This window comes from Carcharhinus amblyrhynchos, chromosome 23 (assembly GCF_965287045.1).
Source record: "Carcharhinus amblyrhynchos chromosome 23, sCarAmb.v2.hapA, whole genome shotgun sequence".
Lineage (NCBI taxonomy): Eukaryota > Metazoa > Chordata > Chondrichthyes > Carcharhiniformes > Carcharhinidae > Carcharhinus > Carcharhinus amblyrhynchos.
The window spans coordinates 35,064,849-35,085,537 of NC_137346.1; the positions used below are offsets into that span (position 1 = coordinate 35,064,849).

At 43.0% G+C, this 20,689-nt stretch overlaps 1 protein-coding gene across 2 annotated transcripts in view; it reads left to right on the plus strand.

Annotated features, from left to right (window-relative positions):
* The first annotated feature begins 9,473 nt into the window (after nt 1-9,473).
* baz1b (bromodomain adjacent to zinc finger domain, 1B) overlaps nt 9,474-20,689 on the plus strand; it is a 77,126-nt gene continuing 65,910 nt past the window's right edge. For both annotated transcript variants that reach the window (XM_080210403.1, XM_080210404.1), the window contains exons 1-2: nt 9,474-9,817; nt 16,578-16,694. In XM_080210403.1, the coding sequence (XP_080066529.1) occupies nt 9,702-9,817; nt 16,578-16,694 (233 nt within the window). In that variant the 5' untranslated portion in view covers nt 9,474-9,701. The remainder of the gene's footprint in view (nt 9,818-16,577; nt 16,695-20,689) is intronic.

Below are 20,689 nucleotides of genomic sequence, written 5' to 3' on the forward strand. Positions count from 1 at the left end.
TGTTCTGTGTTGCGAGCTGCCACGGTTTCACTGTTCAAATTTTCTTGTTTAATCCACATCTGGGCATCAAATGTTGCCATCATCTCATTGTTAGGGAAAGGGAATTTGCTTGTGTTTGAAACTTTGTTCCTGCTCCTGGGATTTTCTGTTTTGGCGCTTTTATCAGATTTGACTCGTCTTAAGACTGTGGTCAAATTCAAATGGATAATCCCAGATCTGAGCCCCTAGACTGGAGGGGAGTTAATTTAAACAGTTTTGAGTCATCCTGTCACCATTCCTATCTAAGCAGAATAGTGTTTTGATTTGTTTCTCCCTTTCAGAGGACTGAGGGGCCTGTTCCTGTGCTGTATTTTTCTTTCTAAGTGGTGTATTTCCCAGTCCCCCAGATTCAGTGTTATCCAATTTTCTATTAATAACTCCACAGCAAACTTCAGACAGGATAAAGTTTATTTGCACACACTCAAAATGTGGGAGGAGGGTTACAGTGTTGCCTCCTTTGCATTCATAGAGTAAAGGAGGGCTGGAAAAAGGAGAGATTTACAGTGCAGAGACCATAGAGAGAAGAAACATTTCTTTTCATGTGGGTTCCAGAGTCAGAATCAAAGTCCGTTAGGTATTCCTTTACGGAGTGCACAGGTTGAAAACTGATGCTGGATAATTCACTTTGCAGTGGTGTAGACTTCTCATGATGAAATAGACATGTAGAGATGTCAGTCTTGTAGGCAATGGTACAAAATTTCCAGCAGAAGCAGTGTTAATGGGGCCAGAACTCCTTATCTGTGAGGATGTTAGATGGCAAAAAAAGACTTACTTTGTAGTTCCGTAGGACAATATTATTTGTTCCACAAGCCAGTGGTTGATGTGATATGACTCCCACCTCTCCACACTGTCTTAAGGACCTGTATCACTCATCTGGATCCCCAAGATTGTTGAATGTCGCAATCATTAATAATTGAAAGGAAGTTCTGGGGCTCTTTGAGTTAGCAACCAGACCCCTGTTAGCCAGTCTGGTTATATATGCAGATGACCTTCGTAAAGCTCTCTTTGAATTTGGTCTGTGCTGTCCATAGGGATCATTATCTCTTAAGAGACATAATGAACTGAGAGTTTCTCTGATACTGACAGGTAGCTTCTTTGTTTGGGGCCACAGATGTAGATTCAACTATTCCAGGTCCTTGTTCAGCTTGAAATGTTAGTGACATCATTGAACATATCTCTATACCTTTTTTAATAAGAGAAAGGTTTTAGTTCCTCTCAATGAAAAAGAAACCGTTCAAAGTCCTTTCCTTTCAATTTAGCATGAACTGCAAATAAAGTGCCCCATGATACACAGGTGTTTAATAACAGCAAAATGAAGTTGACCTGAATGGAGTGCCAAGAATATATCTATAATCACATAATTGTGAATATGCTTATGTTCTTTCTGTTACATGCTATCTGATAAAGGTGGAAAAAGTTTTGCATACTTCACTGCATTAGCAGTTCAGTAAATTATGAATTATTTTCATACTTTTTATTCATTTGTAACATCAGTAAGGCCAGCATTTATTGTCCATCCCTAAATTCTCTTGAACAGATGATGGTGAGCTATCTTCTTGAACTGCCATGGTCCATGAGTATGAAATGTGATATATTCTTGGCACTCCATTCAGGTCAACTTCATTTTGCTGTTATTAAACACCTGTGTATCATGGGGCACTTTAATTACAGGTTATGCTAAATTGAAAGGAATTATAGGTACACCCAAAGCACTATTACCAAGGGGGTTCCAAGACCCAGGGTCTACATCGCCAATATAGTTCTAAGTCAGGACGGTGTGCAATTGGAGATGAACCTACAGGTAACATTCCCAGGTGTCTGCTGTCCTTAGCCCTTCTATGATGTGGAGATGTCAGCATTGGACTGGGATGGGCACAGTAAGAAGTCTCACACCAGGTTAAAGTCTATTTATTTGGAATCGCAAGTTTGCAGAATGCTGGTATTTCCTCAGGTGAGTGGAGAGTTGCATTTATAAACGTGGCATATACAGACAGATGCAATTTCAAGATGATGGTTGGAATATGAGTCTTTACAGGTAATCAAGTTTTTACAGACAGACAATGCGAGTGGAGAGGGATAATCACAGGTTAAAGAGGAGTGAATTGTCTCAAGGCAGGACAGTTAGTAGGATTTGGCAAGCCCAAGCAAAATGGTGGGGATTACATGTAGTGTGACATGGACCCAACATCCCGATTGAGGTCATCCTCATGCGCGCGGAACTTGGCTATCAGTTTCTGCTCGGCGAATCTGCTTTGTCAGGTGTCTTGAAGACCGTCTTGGAGAATGCTTACTCATCGGAGGCTGAATGCCCTTGATTGCTGAAATGTTCCTCAACAAGAAGGGACAAGAAGAGGCCTCAGCCTCTCAATCTGCATAACAGGTTTGAGGTTCTTGCTTCCAGTCTGGACGAGGACGAGGGAGGTGAGGTTGGTGAGCAAACTGCACACAGTACAGTGATGCAGACGCAGGACATAGGCAAAGAGAAGGTGAAAAGGAACGTAGTAGTAATTGGGGATAGTGGGGTGAAGGGTATTGACACTGTCCTTTGTCACAATGACAAAGCGCACAGAAGGGCGTGTTGTCTGCCTGGTGCTCGGGTCCAGGATGTCGCATCTGGGCTGCAGAGGAACCTGGAGTGGGAGGGTGAGAATCCAGTCGTTGTGGTACATGTGGGTGCCAGCGATGTAGACAAAATGCGAACTGAAGATCTGGGGAGGGAGTATGAAAAGCTGGGAACGGAATTAAAAAGTAGAACCGACAAGGTGGTTATCTCTGGGCTACTGCCTGAACTGAGTGCAGACGGGCGTAGGGTTGACAGGATTAAGGAAGTGAATGGGTGGCTCAGGGATTGGTGTGGGAGGAATGGGTTTGAATTTATGGGGCATTGGCACCAGTATTGGGGTAGGTGGGACCTGTTCGGGCGGGATGGGGTTGGTCTGAACCGTGCTGGGACCAGAGTCCTGGCGAATCGTGTAAAGAGGACTGTAGACAGGGCTTTAAACTAATTAGCGGGGGGAGAGGGTGTGACGGTAGGTGACATTACGAGGCCTAAAGTTAAGGAGAGGGTACAGGTAAGGGTGGAGGCCGAGGATGTCCCAATAATAAAGGGAGTAGGGGGCGTGAGTATGAATAGGGTCCAGGGGAAGGCTGGGATGAAGGCACTTTATCTGAATGCACGAAGCATTCGGAATAAAGTGGATGAGCTGGTGGCGCAGATTGACACAAATGGATATGATCTGGTGGTCATTACAGAGACGTGGCTGCAAGGTGACAGGGACTGGGAGCTGAATGTCCAGGGGTATCAAGTGTTTAGAAAGGATAGGCGGGAGGGAAAAGGGGGGGGGCATAGCTCTGCTGATTAAGGATAGCATCAGGGTGGTAGCAAGGGATGATATAGGAGCCAAGGAGCAGAAAGTGGAATCGTTGTGGGTGGAGATTAGGAACAGCAAAGGGAGGAAGACGCTGGTGGGTGTCGTCTATAGGCCCCCGAATAATGATCTGGAGGTGGGGCGGGCAGGAATGGGATGGCTGTAGTTATGGGGGATTTCAATCTGCATATTGATTGGTCGACCCATGTTGGACGCAGTGGGCTCGAGGAGGAGTTCTTGGAATGCTGCCGGGATAGTTTCCTTGAACAGTGTGTGTTGGAGCCGACGAGGGAGCGAGCTGTCTTGGATCTGGTGTTATGTAATGAGGCGGGTAGAATTAGGGACCTTGCGGTGAAGGATCCTCTTGGGGAGAGTGATCGTTGTATGGTGGAGTTTCTGGTGCAGATGGAAGAGGAGAAAGTGGGTTCCCGGACGCGTGTCCTTTGTTTGAACAGAGGGGAGTACGGTAGGATGAGAGAGGAATTGGCGAATGTGGACTGGGGGAGCGCGTTGGAAGGTAGGTCTGCTGAGGAGCAGTGGAGGATTTTTAAGGAGATCTTTCTTGGTGCTCAGCAAAAATTTATTCCGATGGTCAAAAAGGACCGTAGGAGGAGAGGTAATAAGCCGTGGGTAACGAAGGAGGTGAAGGAAAGTGTTAAATTAAAAGCGGAGGCGTTTAGAGTAGCTAAGAGTAGTGGGCGAGAAGAGGATTGGGAGAGGTTTAAATGTCAACAAAGATTGACAAAGAAATTGATAATGAAGGGTAGGATAAACTATGAAGCTGGGCTAGCGCTTAATATAAAAAAGGATAGCAAGAGTTTTTATAAGTATATAAAAAGGAAGAGGCTGGCTAGGGTGAATGTTGGACCCTTAGAGGATGAGAAGGGGGACTTAGTGGTAGGGGATGGGGAAATGGCTGAGGTCTTGAATAACTTTTTTGTTTCAGTCTTCACGGAGGAGGACGTGAATAATTTGCCGGGTGTTAGTGATGGAAAGGTGGTAGGACTGGAGGGTCTCGATGACATTACTGTTACTAGAGAGGTGGTGCTCGACAGACTGGAGGGGCTGATTGTGGACAAGTCCCCAGGACCGGATGGAATGCATCCGAGGATTCTGAAAGAAATGGCGGAGGTGATAGTGGATGCCTTGGTGGTTATTTTCCAGACGTCGCTGGATTCCGGGGAAGTGCTGGAAGATTGGAAAGTGGCTAAAAATACGCCATTGTTTAAGAAGGGTGACAGGCAAAATGCAGGGAATTATAGGCCGGTTAGTTTAACGTCTGTTCTAGGTAAAATGTTAGAATCCGTCATCAAGGAGGAAATAGCAAGGCATCTTGAGGGGAATTGCTTGATAGAGCAGACGCAGCACTGTTTCGTTAAGGGGAAGTCGTGTCTGACAAATTTACTGGAGTTCTATGAGGATGTGTCTAGGGCGGTGGATAGAGGAGAGCCGGTGGATGTGGTCTTTCTTGATTTTCAGAAGGCATTTGACAAGGTGTCTCAAGAGGTTATTGCAGAAGGTCAGGGGACATGGAGTTGGGGGTAGGGTGTTAGCGTGGATAGAGGACTGGTTGTCAAATAGGAGGCAGAGAGTGGGGGTCAATGGGTGCTATTCGGATTGGTGGTTGGTGACTAGTAGAGTGCCTCAGGGGTCGGTGCTGGGGCCTCAGCTATTTACCATTTATATAGATGATCTGGAGGAGGGAACCGAGTGTAGGGTGTCGAAATTTGCTGATGACACCAAGATTGGTGGAACGGCAAATTACGCGGAGGGTGTGGAGAGTCTGCAGAAGGATCTAGATAGGCTGGGCGAATGGGCCAGGAACTGGCAAATGGAATTTAATGTTGGCAAGTGCGAGGTGGTCCACTTTGGTAGGAAGGATTATTACTTACGTGGAGAAAAACTGCAGCAGGCAACGGTGCAGAGGGACCTCAGGGTCCTTGTGCATGAGTCGCAAAAGCCCAGCTTGCAGGTGCAGCAGGTGGTCAGGAAGGCAAATGGGATGCTGGCCTTCATAGTGAGGGGGATTGAATATAAAAGTAGGGAGGTCTTGCTGCGACTGTATAGGGCATTGGTGAGGCCGCAGCTGGAGTACTGTGTGCAGTTTTGGGCGCCATACTTACGCAAGGATATTTTGGCCTTGGAGGAAGTGCAGAGGATGTTTACTAGGCTGATGCCGGGGTTGAGCTATGAGGAGAGGCTGAATAAACTAGGCTTGTACTCGTTAGAGTTTAGAAGAATGAGGGGAGATCTCATTGAGACGTATAAGATGATGAATGGGATGGATAGGATAGAGGTGGAGAGACTCTTCCCGCTCAGAAAGGATAGTAGGACTAGGGGGCACAGCCTCAAGATAAAGGGGGGGCGGTTTAGAACAGAGTTGAGGAAGAACTTCTTCACTCAAAGGGTGGTGAATCTCTGGAATTCTCTGCCCGTTGAAGTGGTGGAGGCTACCTCGCTAAATATTTTTAAGACGTGGGTTGATGGGTTTTTGATAAGAGAGGGGATTAAGGGTTATGGGGAGAGGGCGGGAATGTGGAACTGAGCCACGACAGATCAGCCATGATCTTATTGAATGGCGGGGCAGGCTCGAGGGGCCAGATGGCCTACTCCTGCTCCTATTTCTTATGTTCTTATGACACTCCTGCCTGGTGATTATCATGCGGTGTCTATTCATCCATTGTCATAGCATCTGCATTGTCTCACTGATGTACCATGCCTCAGGACATTCTTTCTTGCAGCGTGAGTTAGACAACATTGGCCGAGTCCCATGAATATGTACTGTGTCGCTGGTGGGTGGTTTTCTCACGTGTGATGGTGATAGCCGTGTCGATGATCTGGTACGTCTTGCAGCGGTTGCTGTGGCAGGGTTATATGGTGTTGTAGTGGTTGTTCTCCTCGCTGAAGATCTCCATTTCCAATCACCTAATAAAGGAACAGTGCTCTGAAGGCTCATGATTCCAAATAAACCTGTTGGACTTTAACCTGGTGTTGTGAGACTTCTTTCCTTGTCCTTCTAGATAATGGAAGTCATAGTTTGGTATATGCTGTCAAAGGTGCCTTGGCAAGTTGCTGCAGTAATCTTCTTTATGGCATACACTCCTGTCACTGTGCAAGGATGATGGAAGGAGTGAATGTTTACAGTTGCGAATGGAGAGCTGATCAATGCAAGCTGCTTTGTCCTGAAACTGCACTCATCCAGGGAAGAGGAAATGGTGGTCAGGCTTTGGGGACTCATCTGACTCCCCAAAGCCTGACCACCATTTCCTCTTCCCTGGATGAGTGCAGTTTCAGGAAAAAGCAGCTTGCATTGATCAGCTCTCCATTCGCAACTGTAAACATTCACTTCTTCCATCACCCTTGCACAGTGACAGGAGTGTATGCCATAAAGAAGATTACTGCAGCAATTTGCTACAGAATTCCCAGTTTCTAACCTCCTGTAGCCAGAGTAATTGTATGGCTGATCTAGTTAAGTTTCTGCTGTGAAACATTAATAATTCTTCTCTGTCCAGTGTCACTAGACTTGTAATTTCCACATTTTATTTCAGATTTCTAGAATCTGTGGGATTTTGCTTTTGATGTTAAAGGTCCCTGGACACAGATAAGGCTGGAAATCCAGCTGACATTCTGCCAAAAAAGCAATGTAACGATAATCTGCCATTCTGCCTATTCACATATTTGTAGGACCTTGATACAGAATCAAAGAATCTTGTAGTACATGAGGCTATTTAAATTGTGATGATACTTTGCCTTTAAGGAATGTATTTTAGTCATGTTTCTGTGCTGAATGTGTTTACTAGACTGTTTCATTTTATTGGGGCCATTTTGTCTGCATCTTAGCACTGTGTTGTTACGACAGCAACATAATTGACCTTAGTTGATGCAGTGTTTGTTTTGATCTGAACTATTGGCGAGTTCTCTAGTTTTGTGTTTTTCCTCGGGATATTGTGGAGTGGGGGTTGATTGCTAGGTAAGGCCATATGACTGGATACAGCCAGCCTTAGAGAACTCGAACCCAGTCAGCTTTTTGGGAGAAGAAGTGCCCCTCTTTTCTCTTCTGAGGTCTGGAGACTAGAATCTGCCAGGAAACTAATCTTTTCTTCTGAGATTCTACTATTTGCGGATGGAAGTTGCAGCATTAAAGTTAAAAGACTGGTGTCTGCCTGCATCACTCTCCACAATGTGAAAGGGCTAGAAATATACTACCTAATTAAGTATCTTTGGTTTTTCTGCTAACTGGTTCTAAAGAAGGGATCTGCTAAATTGGAACAATAGAGATAGCTAGTGATTAAGAATTACACTTTGTCATATTTAAGTATTTTAATTTGTAAAAGTTATGCTAATTATTTTTGTTATATTCTGTATTCTTAAAGTTGGTTTTGATAAAAGCTTTCTAGTGGGTCATTTAAATTATACCTGGAGTGAAACAAATCAAATGTGAAAGTTAGGGTCGAGGCTAACTTCATAAAATGTGTTGGAGTTTCTGATCTGGTCCTTAATAAGTAAAGATGTTTGTTGCACATCCCATAACTTCCAAATTAGTTTTCTTCTAGTACATATCTAATTGTCTTTTTAAATCAGACTTCACAGTAATTTTAATCATTCTTGCCTTACAGAGCTCACTAAGCCACACTGTGAAGAAATTTCTTATTTCTCCTTTGGTTCTTTTGGTAATAACTAATGCTTTGTGCAAATGTATTTTATCCTTTACAACATCTTGGTCTCTTTCTGATGCATTTGTGTGAAGGCCCTTATCTGCTGTTCCAGATAGTTCAGATGAATGTTGAAGATCCCATTCAAAACAGCGCACTCTGTCAGTCAACATTCTTCTCTCTACTATCACCATCAAATTGATTAGTTAGCCTTACACCACATTGCCGACTGTTTGGAGTCTTGCTATATTCAAAAAATGCCTGCCACATTTGCTCAACCAACAACAGTTTGAAGTAAATCATAAAGTCAAGCATATCCTACACCTTCTATACATTAAATTTTTTATAAAATTTCAGCTGCTGAATTCAAACCCTCGATAAGAACATACATTAAAACTTATTAAGTTGAGTAATTTTCCAAGAACAGTTTCTTCCCTGGTACCATCAGACTTTTGAATGAGAATACCTCTACATTCTAACTAGGACTGAAACAATATCCTGTCACAATATATTCTGTACACTCCCCTTTCCTTCCTTACGTACTCGATGAACTTGTGCTTTGTCTGTACCGGGAAAGAGTTTTCACTGTATGTGACAATTATAAATCAAATCACTATGGGACAATAATAAAACAAGCCTAGCGCTAACATGAACTTTAAATTTAAAATAAATCACACCACAGTTCACGACTCAACGTTTTTTCAAGCGTGTAAGGTGCTCTCAATGATGATGTTGACAGCACAACCAGTTATAGAGGAACCATGTTCCTCCTCCACCCCAGTTCTTGCAGGTAGTAGGCTGAGTGGATGTTTATAGTGCAGTCCAGCGCGGCCTGCTGCTATGCTGAGCTTGTGTTCGGCTCCTTGAAGTTCTAAGGCGGCCTCACAGTTCTCAGACGCAGCCTGAATCCTGTTTGTCTGTCGCGTCCCCACTACCCACTTCATCCACAACCACACTTGCTGGCACCCTAGTTGATAATTGACGGCTGGGGAACCAATCGGCGAACAGAAGCGGACATCAATCAGGCCTGGACACACCCCCCATCCACTCTGGTCCAATCGAATCGCACAGCAAGTTCGGTTTCCTCGTCTCACATTGTGCGTATGTTTTCATTAAAGGACAAATTTTCATTTAAAATGCGGAAATCTGACGCGTGCAGCACCGCTTCTTCCGCAGACACAATTTGCTGTGCGAATCACTCCGGGTTTAAAAAGTACTTTTTCCCCCTCACCGGTTAACCGCCGCTTCTAACCTTTCACCTCAGCGATATCAGACCCCGCGCTGCTGACTGGCGGTTGATGGACAGCGGCTGTGTCCAATCAGTGGAGGGGGGCGGGCTCAGGCCGGGTGGCGGGCTCCGGGCTGCAGCCAATGGGGGTGCGGGATGGGCGGGATTTCCGGCTGGCCGCTGCGGGTTGCGCGGTGGCGGGAGGTGTCGAGCTGCCGGCGAGAAGTGGAGCCGCGGCCCAATCCCGCCATTTTTGAACTCTCCAGCTGGAGGCCGAGTGCGGGGATCGCGGTCTTCCATTTCACTGTGGCCCGGGGGGTGGCAGGCGGAGCTGCGGACAGTCCCTGACCGGCCTCCCCGCCGGCCACCCTCCCTCCCTTCCCGGAGCCGGCCGGCCGGCCGGCTGGCTGGACCATGGCGCCGCTGCTGGGCAGGAAGCCATTCCCGCTGGCCAAGCCGCTCACCGACCTGTCGGCGGAGGAGACCATCTATGTGATCGAGCACAGCGGCGAGGGCTTCAGGAGCAACGAGTATCCTTAGAGCCGAGCCGGTGACTCTTTTAGGCGGAGCCGGGGGGCCCGGCCTTGGGCGAGAGACGGCTTCTCCCCAGGGACAGGGCCTAGGTTTTGAGGGCAGGAGCCGGCGACTTTCCTGCTGCCAGGGAAAGGGAGTGAGAGAGGGGGAAGAGCGCCGTGTTGTCAAACTGCGTGTCAACGCTGGCCTGACCCGCTATAATGTCCTCCCGAGTGAATGTTTCAACTCCACAAGTTAGTCATTGTCAGGAGGCCTGATGGTGCCAGCCTGGGCCTACTCTCAGACAGCTTTACTGTGCCACCCTGAAGGAGACTGAGTGAAGTCGGGCAGCCAACTTTCCAGCTAGCTCAAACTGTGGCCGACCTGAGGATCCTTATTTAATTCCTTTTTATCACTGGACCTGATCTACAGCTACAGTCAAAGGACTGGTCCAGCCTTTCCCTGCCTACTTCTAAAGTTGCTGCAGCATCAGCCTTCTTGTTCAGGCAGTGAACAGTTTAAGTTATATTTGAAACTTTCTGCAGTTTGTTGCCCAAATTGATTTTTCTGATCACCTTGGATGTGTTTAATCAATTAGCTTCTTGTAGAAACGAAATTTGCAAATGCTGGAGATCTGAACTACAAACTGAAAGTGCTGGAAGCACACCTCAGGCAGGTCAGCATCCGGAACCAAACGGGTGTGATAAAAGGAGCCCCGTCTGAAATGTTAACTCATCTATTCCCTTAATAAGATGCTAATGGATCTGCTGTGTGCTTTGATTATTAGTCAGAGATAAATGAGCTACTTCTAATATTCCATTTGTAATATGGATGTGTCTATCTTATGGGGAGCTTTTAGAATATTTTTGTTACTTTCATATCTATTGATTTGAAAATTAATTTTGCAAGAATGGCATGGAGTAGGGGTAGGAGGCTTTTAAATAGTTCAGATTTTTTCTTTGACATGCAGTTTCTTGTGTTCTGAACACAAGAAATGATGTATTCATGAATTTTTTTTTACTTCTGATATGTGTTAAACTACAGAGGTACTACCTAGTCATTCATGGGACGTTTTATACTTGACTTACAGAGGGGAGTTTAGGCAATTGCTTCGAAACACTTTAAGAAGATGCTAGTTTTTGAACAAAAGGCTTAAGAAGTGTAAGTGGAAAGGAAATTAAATTCTTCTGAAAGTAATGTATACTTCAATTGCAGCAAAAAGACTTAATTCATTTGTTTCTCATTCCTTAGCTGGTTGCTATGCCTGCTTAACTCTTCTAGTGGCTCAGGCTCACAAATCTGTTTGATATGCCTTGTGGAAGGTGTTATGATTGCATGCAAACTTTGCTGTTTAAATGTGCTCGTAAGGATTTATGAGAAGGGCAAAACTTTGTATAAAATAAAATTTAAACTTTGAGTTAAACCAAGAGTTTGTATAACATATCCAGTTTGTTTATTATCATAGTTTGGAATCTGGAGTTTAGAGCACATATTATTTTGATCAATAGCATACTGCTTTCACTGAGATCTGTAAGAATGATACTGCAATCTTCTGAATATATCCTTCGAGTTCAGTTGTTTAACTTAGGTCATAGTTCAGAACTTTACCCATCGTAGCTTCCTGGCTATCAAGCTGCTTTGGGTGTAATGTTTCATGTTTGGGAGCCTTAAAAATGTTTTAAAAGTGCTGTAAAATTGTTTTATTTGGTCAGTGCTTGTTTATATGTGTTTCAGTGAACTCTTCAGACTAGGGGTTGAGTGACAGGAGTGCAGAAACTTGGTAGCTGTCAGTTCTTGTGGTGGAATGGTATTTATTGGTGTTTTATCTCAAGCTTGTTTTATACTTGGAAGCAAAGCTCATTTTGATCAGTCCTTGTGTGTCTGTGAATGGTGCTGAAAGACTGGGAAAAGTCAAAAAACTTCATTTCACGTTTTTAGAAAAGACTTGCGAATTATGGTCATGGGATCTTTCTTGCCCCCGACCATCTAAATTTAACACCACTGAGAAAGGAGTTATTGTAGTGTTGGCTTCTGGAACTGTGTACACACCAACTACGATTTATGAATACGTTGCAACTTTCTTAGAATTGTCTAAGTCTCAAGAATCTGTCCAAACTTTAAAAATATGGGACATCTCCTGAGGTCTTGTGGCAGTATTGAAGCAGTGAAGATTACTGAATACAGTTTGAGTAGCCATTGGTTACAATCAATCTTAGTATCCCTGAGCTAGGAAAAGATTAGTTATATTTTTCCAGTACTGATAGTGAGCAGGCGATGTCCATTGGAAAAGTGTAGGTGGGAACAAGATCGTGATCTTAAGTGTCCATAGTTTAACTGGTTGTTGAAACTGCTGCTGATTTGCATTATTACTGACGGGTAATACCCGATCATGTATTTTTCAGGATAATGCAGAAAAGGCCAAGCAGCAATGGTTACGTTTCTTCAATGATGACAAATCCTCGATGTAGGTCCCACTTCTATTTAGAGATGGTTTGAGCAAGCAACTTTTCAACAGACATGTCCCAGGCAACATTCAATCCAGTAATGTAAATTCCCAGATAGACACAAAAAGAAGTGATTCCATAGTTGTTGTAGCTTACTCTACATGTGATTGGTGATTTTTTTTACACATACGCAACTGCCTCCCACCAAGAAATCTCTTGACTTGAATCCAGTGTTATATTTTTGACAACTAGAAATTGATGGCTGCTTGGAAATTTTATTTTAAATCCTGCATTTACCTGTAAAACCCTTTCCATAATAGTGGTCAGTCTGGGTAACATGTCACATTGTTGTCAAAACACCAATTTAATGTATTAATACCTGTAGGCTGCAGTAAGAATTGCAATAAATATGTAAACAAATGCCCTTTAATGTGGGATATCATCTAATCACTTCTTGTTGCTCCTGCTGTTACCGTGACCAGTTCCCTACTGATCAGATGTTTCTTTTGTGCAATCCAAGCCTGAAATTTAATTGCATGGCTGGATACTTTTCATTGTGCAAAATTTCATCTGTTCAAAACCACAGTGTAAGCACACGTTTTAGTGATGGAATCTTTTAGTCCTGTTTAGATAATAGATTGTTGTTAACCTTAAGCTACACATAAAGAAGTTAATGTGTAGGTTCAGTTGGCAGTTAGGAAGGCAATGTTAACATTCATCCCGAGGGCTAGAATACAAGAGCCGGGATGTACTGAGGCTGTATAAGGCCCTGGTTAGATCCCATTTGGAGTGTTGTGAGCAGTTTTGGGCCCCATATCTAAGGAAGGATGTGCTAGCCTTGGAAAGGTCCAGAGGAGGTTACAAGAATGATCCCTGGAATGAAGAATTTGCCATATGATTAACAGTTGAGGACTCTAGGTCTATCTTCATTGGAGTTTAGAAGGATGAGGGGGGATCTTACAGTATACTGCAAGGCCTGGATAGAGTAGACATGGAGAGGATGTTTCCACTTGTAGGGAAAGCTAGAACTAGAGGGCACAACCTCAGGCTAAAGGGATGATCCTTTAAAACAAAGATGAGGAGGAATTTCTTCAGCCAGAATGGTAAATCTGTGGAACTCTTTGCTGCAGACGGCTGTGGTGCTAGGTCATGGAGATCTTTAAGACAGAGCTAGGTTCTTGATTAATAAGGGGATCAGGGATTATGGAGAAAAGGCAAGACAATGGGGATGAGAAAAAATATCAGACATGATTGAATGGTGGAGCAGACTTGATGGGTTAATTCTGCTCCTATCTCTTATAGAACATATTCAATGGCACTGGTATTCAATTAAGATGGTGTCAATGCTTGGCTGTGCTTTTAACTAGCAAATTAATTAGTTGAGTACTTCTGTCTCTCCTGCCCTTTCAGGCAGTGAGTTGCAGACGCCCACAACTCTCTGGGTGAAAAAAAGGTTTTCCTCATCTCCCCTCAACTTAGTACCAATAATTTTAAATCTATGCCCCCGTGGTCATTGTCCCCACTGCTAAAGTAGCTTGATCCTTCCAATCTACTCAATCCAGGTCACTTGCAATTTTGTACACCTCAGTCAAATCTCCCTTCAGCCTCCTGTGCTCCAAAAAGGACAGCCCCAGCCTACACAATCTTTCCTCAGCTGCCGTTTTCCAGTCCTGGGGACGTTCTCATACATCTTTGTACAAAATTAGAGTTTTTCACATTGCATTTTATTAAAATTCTAATGGCAGTTCTGCAGATTGTCATAATAGTTATAACCATGAATCTTTTTGAAGTATTAACTTTCTAGATTTTCTCTCTACCTTTGTGTTCCTGTTTTGTAGTGTTATTCTGTCAGTTGGAATGGCATTCACATGTTCTTGCAGATCTGTGTATGGCTTGGAGAAGTTTAAAAATAGCCATGTTTTATGTTATGCTGCTAGGCTTGACCATCATGCCATCCTGAGTTGCATGTATGGAATTACTACCATAATTGTGATGTGCTGTTGTCACAACTATCATGCAGGGGTTTGAGGAGTGTGAAACGCACTTCAATGTATATAGTTTCAGCCTGAGTTTGTTCGCTACTATTAAAATAAGTTCAGCTCAAGCCCAAGAACAGCTCTTCATCTTTCATTTGGCATTTTTGAACCTTTCAGATCTGACACTGAATTCAACAATTTGAAATCCTAATCACTGTTCCCGTTTTTTGAGATGGATGCTGGTAATGGTTTTGCTGTTGCCCTTTATAGCTCTTCTGGACCTCAGCTTTTATTTATTTTGTTATAGCCATCCATCATTTCTTTTGACATTTGGTCACCCCTGACTCACTGATATTTCTTGCCTCTGAATGTTGTATCTCTAACCTCCATTTTTGACTCAAGGCTATTGATGTGGAACATTACCTTTGTTTCTCTCTCTCTCTCTCCCCATCTCTCTATCTACATGGTGCCTGATTTGCTTGAGTTATTTCTCTCTTGTAAGTTTGCAGAATCTGCTGAAATCTGCTTTTTGAGTGTACCTTACCTTTGGCAACTCGGCAGTTACGAAGAAATTAATGGCACTTTGAATAGTAAAAATAGAGAAAATACTGCACCCTAGAGAAACTCTCAACTTCCACAAGCAAATCAAGGTGCTTTAGAAGCCTTTGGAAAGCACTGAACAGGAAGTGAGCAATTTGGGTTGTTTGCTGTATTTCCTTAAAAGGGTTAAGAGAGTCCTAATTCAAAGAACTGGCAAAATGAAATGAGAAAGAGAGTTTTTTTAATTTGGTTATACCAGCTATTGCTTGCAATTCCAACTTGCATGTGCTGCAATAGCAATAATGATCAGGAATGTCAAAACTACAACTTGTGGGTCAATATGGCACCCAGATCCTGGCATTCTGGCCTACAAAACCAAGTACACCCTGATTGTCATCTTTCAATCTTGTGGGCTTGGAGATTTGCAAAGAACTTTGTATTATTACCTAATTAGCAGATAAATACTAATTTATTATTTGAAGGCTTGCTATTAATGACTGAGATAATTGCAGATTAACATGAATATTAATTTAAACATTGGATGTGTGCCCTCACCCCCATCCCCAAGCTCCACTTTGCGCAGCTTAGGAGCCCTCAAGGAAGAATGCTCGAATGTTTCTTATTGGTGGTGCCAGGGTAATGAAACATTGAGGTTATACTTAATCTCCATAGGCACCTAAGTTTCTCAATAATTCCACTCCTTTACAGATGCATTATTGTCTGATAATTATTGGAAATGGTGATGAATTTGCATGGCAGATAACAGTAGCCTTGTTAAGATACAATACACTGACTGTAACCCTGGCATAATTCTGAAACGTTTAAGATTTGATTATTATGGAGGATGCCAGCAGGAATTGTAACTATTGGGCTGCAAGTTGCCTAGGCAGATATGGCCGTCCTTTTTGGAAATTTATGGTCGGAGTCCAAGATCATTGTTATCAGAAAATGTTGTGTTTGGCATTGATGGGAATCCTCAGGGATTACAGTTGCACAATAACTACTGGCCTCGGACCATTATTTCCGGTGCCTGACAAACTACTGGCTCTAAATTGCACTGACATCATCGATAAGGAGACGTTGTCTGTGCTTGCAAACTTTCACAAGCAGCTCTGAGAGGCAATGTAAAGACATTCAAATGACAAAATTGGGTAAAATTTGCTCTTGAATCTCTTTTTAGCCTTTTTTACAAATAAAAACTACAGACTAATAAATCTATGTACCGGTTCTTTGCAACAGTAGTTGGTGTACTGAACTTGACTTGTTGCTCCGTCCTATGAAGGGAGTGGCTTATCTTCCAGCTCTGATGCAATGCTTCCAACCAAAATAATGACTTGCTTTCGCTTTGAAATTCTAATGGACCCTTTGTTCAGATTTCCTGAATGTTTTATTCTCCCGAGCACTTACAGCATTTTTGTTTGCTATTGTCATTGAAGTTTGTAGGTGACGGGTAAGAACAGAATTGAGCACTGCTATGGACATCCACAGTCGAATGGTCTGCAAACACCTACTTTCTAGACTTACTTGAATGGCCACTTGGCTGAAAAGCTTGGAGGTGCCTGGGGTACGGTACTTTACAGGAGCTGGTACTTTCAGAACAGCAGAAAAGATGAGAATATTGAGGAAAAATATGAAAAGATTGAGTCAATGTGAGGACTGAATGTTAAGTGAATTAGAACGGGAGAATTGGATTCAGTGGGTTGGATATAGGGAACAGTATGTCAAAGGTATGAAGAAGTACAAATATGGTATAATGCCTTTTTGTGTTGTTGGGAAAACCTGAAATTCTTCCTCTATTTTCCTGAGCCAATATTCAGAGAATATGAATCTCGATTGTCCAGATATGCAGAGCGAATTTGGACATGTAAAAGCACAGGCAGCAACCAACTCACTCACAAGGAGGCCTGGGAAGAGGAGCAAGAAGTAACTGAACTGTAAGTATATGGTATTGTTGATTACAAGTACATTCAATAAGTTGATAGCAATTTGGTGCTGGGGTGAATTCCATAAAGTTCGATGGGGTATTTGACTTATGTAACATCCTTCTTAGAAGAGTGTCCCAACTAATTAATAACTAGACTGTGGCCCATGTTGATAGAACACAGTGTGTGAACCAGTTTCAACTTTGTAATATATATTTGGATTTAGTCCTATTAGTTGAGTGATGGCAGCGTAAGTTTTTCAGACTGTTAACACAGGGTCATGTGGTATAGGATTGTTAATTAAAAGCACAATGTTGGAGAAGCTGGAAACCTGAAATAAAAACAGAAAATGCAGGAAAACTCTGCAAGTCTGGCAAAATCTCTGGTGAGAGAAACATTGAGGCCAGTATGAGTCTTCTTTGCACTTGAAGTGTTAACACTGTTTCTTTCTCCACAGATGCTGCCAGACCTGAATCTGTCCAGCATTTTCTGTTATTATGGGTTTTTTAATCCTGCTTGTGTTGAAACTCTCCATTCACCTGACGAAGAGGCTGTCCCCTCGAAAGCTAGTGAGAATATTATCAAATAAATAGGTTGGACTAAAACCTGGTGTTGTCAGACTTTTTACTGTGTTGAAAGACAGGATATGCTCGTAAGGATGGAGAGATTTAAGGGCATCTCATAGTCATTGAATGTTCAGTAGGTTCTCTAACTATCAGTGGGGAAACTGTTGAAACAGGCTGGGTGAAGGGAGACAAATTCTGAAATATAGTATTATTGAGCTTCCCTGAAAGTATAATGGTTCGGAAAAGGGGCTGATTTGTGAGGTTTTACCCTGTGAAATGATATACAAAAGTAATTTGCATGTTAAACTTCCTATCTGATTAAGGAGGAAAAAATGGAATGTAAACATGTGCTCTCATCTATATGGCTAGAGTACGTTCCTGGCATGACTTTGAGATAAACTTCATTTCCCCATTATTTAAAGTACAGTTCTCGCTTTATTGAAAGGTAGGGACATTGCACTGTTTCCTCCTCTGTCTCATTCTTAGTACCCAAACTGTAGGAGTTCTTTTTGTCTTTTGCTAACAGCTGCCTTCATTTTAAAACAAGACTTGGCATCACGTAATTGTGAAGTTGTAATTCACCTCATCCTCTTTGAGACTATTTTCAAGCTTCATATGACACTCGACCATCTTCTTAGTTTCTCAAATTCGCGAAAAATGGCATAATCTTCCTCAACAGAATTAATTGGTTGGATATTAAATTTCAACTAATATGACTATTAGAGATAACCGCTTAAAATAGCTGCATGCTGTCCTACTGGGAACCTGATTATGCTGCCAGATCTACTGATGTCATTCTTTGTCAACTGTTAGTGCAAACAAGTACTCCAGAGTGCAGAAAAATCATTTTGAAATTGGTCAACAGATACAGGCTAACCTCAGTAAAAGCTTCAGTAGCTTCACTTTCTATTCTAGAGAATGGAGGTTATCTCCATTTTTACTGGGATAACCAAATTGACCATCCGGGAGAATGAGTCCAAGATCTCAAATATTCCTATCCTAGTGTTTATTTAAAGTCTAGTGGCTTCAGTTATAAGAACATAAGAACATAAGAAATAGGAGCAGGAGTAGGCCATCCAGCCCTTCGAGCCTGCCCCCCATTCAATAAGATCATGGCTGATCTGTCGCTGCTCAGTTCCACTTTCCCGCCCTCTCCCCATAACCCTTAATCCCCTCTCCTATCAAAAACCCATCAACCCGCGTCTTAAAAATATTTAGCGAGGCAGCCTCCACCACTTCAACGGGCAGAGAATTCCAGAGATTCACCACCCTTTGAGTGAAGAAGTTCCTCCTCAACTCCGTTCTAAACCGCCCCCCTTTTATCTTGAGGCTGTGCCCCCTAGTCCTATTGTCTTTTTTGAGCGGGAAGAGTCTTTCCACCTCTATCCTATCCATCCCATTCATCATCTTATACGTTTCAATGAGATCTCCTCTCATTCTTCTAAACTCTAACGAGTACAAGCCCAGTTTATTCAGCCTCTCCTCATAGCTCAACCCTTTCAACTCCGGTATCAGCCTAGTAAACCTCCTCTGCACTCCCTCCAAGGCCAAAATATCTTTGCGCAGGTGCGGTGCCCAAAAATGCACACAGTACTCCAGTTGCGGCCTCACCAATGCCCTATACAGCTGCAGCAAGACCTCCCTACTTTTATATTCAATCCCCTTCGCTATGAAGGCCAGCATCCCATTCGCCTTCCTGACCACCTGCTGCACCTGCAAGCTGGGTTTTTGCGACTCATGCACAAGGACCCCGAGGTCCCTCTGCACCGTCGCCTGCTGCAGTTTTTCGCCTCGTAAGTAATAGTCCTTCCTACCATTTTTCCTACCAAAGTGGACCACCTCACACTTGCCAACATTAAATTCCATTTGCCATTTCCTGGCCCATTCGCCCAGCCTATCTAGATCCTTCTGCAGACTCTCCACACCCTCCGCACAATTTGCCGTTCCCCCAATCTTGGTGTCATCAGCAAATTTCGACACCCTACACTCGGTTCCCTCCTCCAGATCATCTATATAAATGGTAAAAAGCTGAGGCCCCAGCACCGACCCCTGGGGCACTCCACTAGTCACCATCCGCCAATCCGAATAGCACCCGTTGACTCCCACTCTCTGCCTCCTATTATACGCATGTTCATCAAAACAGAAAAGCGAGCAACCAAGCTAATCCATTGGGAACTTCAAAACCGCACCAGTGTAAATTGGAGATTGTTAATATTCATTTAGAGGAATAACATGAGAGTTAGTTGTAATTATTTGCTATTCCAATGTTTAATGGTGTTATCTTTATGGCCTGTTGTCTAATACTGAGCTATGTAGCTAAAGTGCTATCTTTGATTTCTAATCTGGTTAAATTACCTAATTTCTGACAGGATTGAGGTTAGGAATCTATAATTGGCCTAAGTCTATGGAATGTTTGTGGGGGTAAAGAAATCAGAATCTGCCAAGATCTTGACTGCCACCAAATGACTTTTATAGTAAATATGTATCTGAACAGAGTAGTTTCTGTGGTATACCCGTGAGGCAGGGGTTTGGTTGTTGAGGCTGTCAGATGGAGAGGAGTGGCACTCAGGTAAGGCCTTGGAGAGCTGCTTAAAAGTGAAACATCAGCATCATTCATTCTGGCTGATTGAAAGTTGGAAGTGATTGAAAGCAGGCAGTGTGGGTCAGCTGTCTATTCTGCATCCAAATTAATTTTCTGGCACTGAAATTAAAGGGATGCAAAATCTGGGAGCTGATCTGCTCTAACTCGAGACCCACTTTTCATTCCTATTTTCAGAGGGGAAAATGTATGGTTAATATTTTAAATGCTTTATATTGAGAGGTGGAGGAAGTGAATGTTGCTTACAAACAGTAATTATGGAGATATGTGGTTCACAATTCAATTTAGGAATTGTCTTTAGGAAATAATATCTGCCTATCGTTATGCTATCAAAGTATCATTTATTAGTCAATGTTAGTTGAGGTCAGATTTCATAGTGAGGGGAAGAGGTAATAATATTGGTGTTGACCATTTAGCATGCTGGTATCAGTGTTGTAAGCCAGTACACCTTCGTGTGTCAATTCAATACCTGTGGAATATTTCAAAGTTCATCACCTCAAATGACTTTTGCTGTTGGCATGCAAGTAGTGACCATTAGTTCATACAACAATGTAACTTTAAAATATTCTCCATCGACATAAAACCAGTTCAGACGCATGGCCTTTCTGATGCAGTTTTTTTTTGACACTACATTTCTACAACTACAGATATACTCAACTATGCCCCTGCCTCCTCCTTTGATGTCCTAGATCCATAAAACCATTGCTTTCTCTCACTTTGGTCATTCCCCCAGTATCACCTTATCTTAACTCAAGTCCTGGGAATACAGACTTGAAAGGATACGGTGCAATTCCCTTAGCTGTCCACTGGCAGATCTGACTGGGCTACTTGAAACATTATCG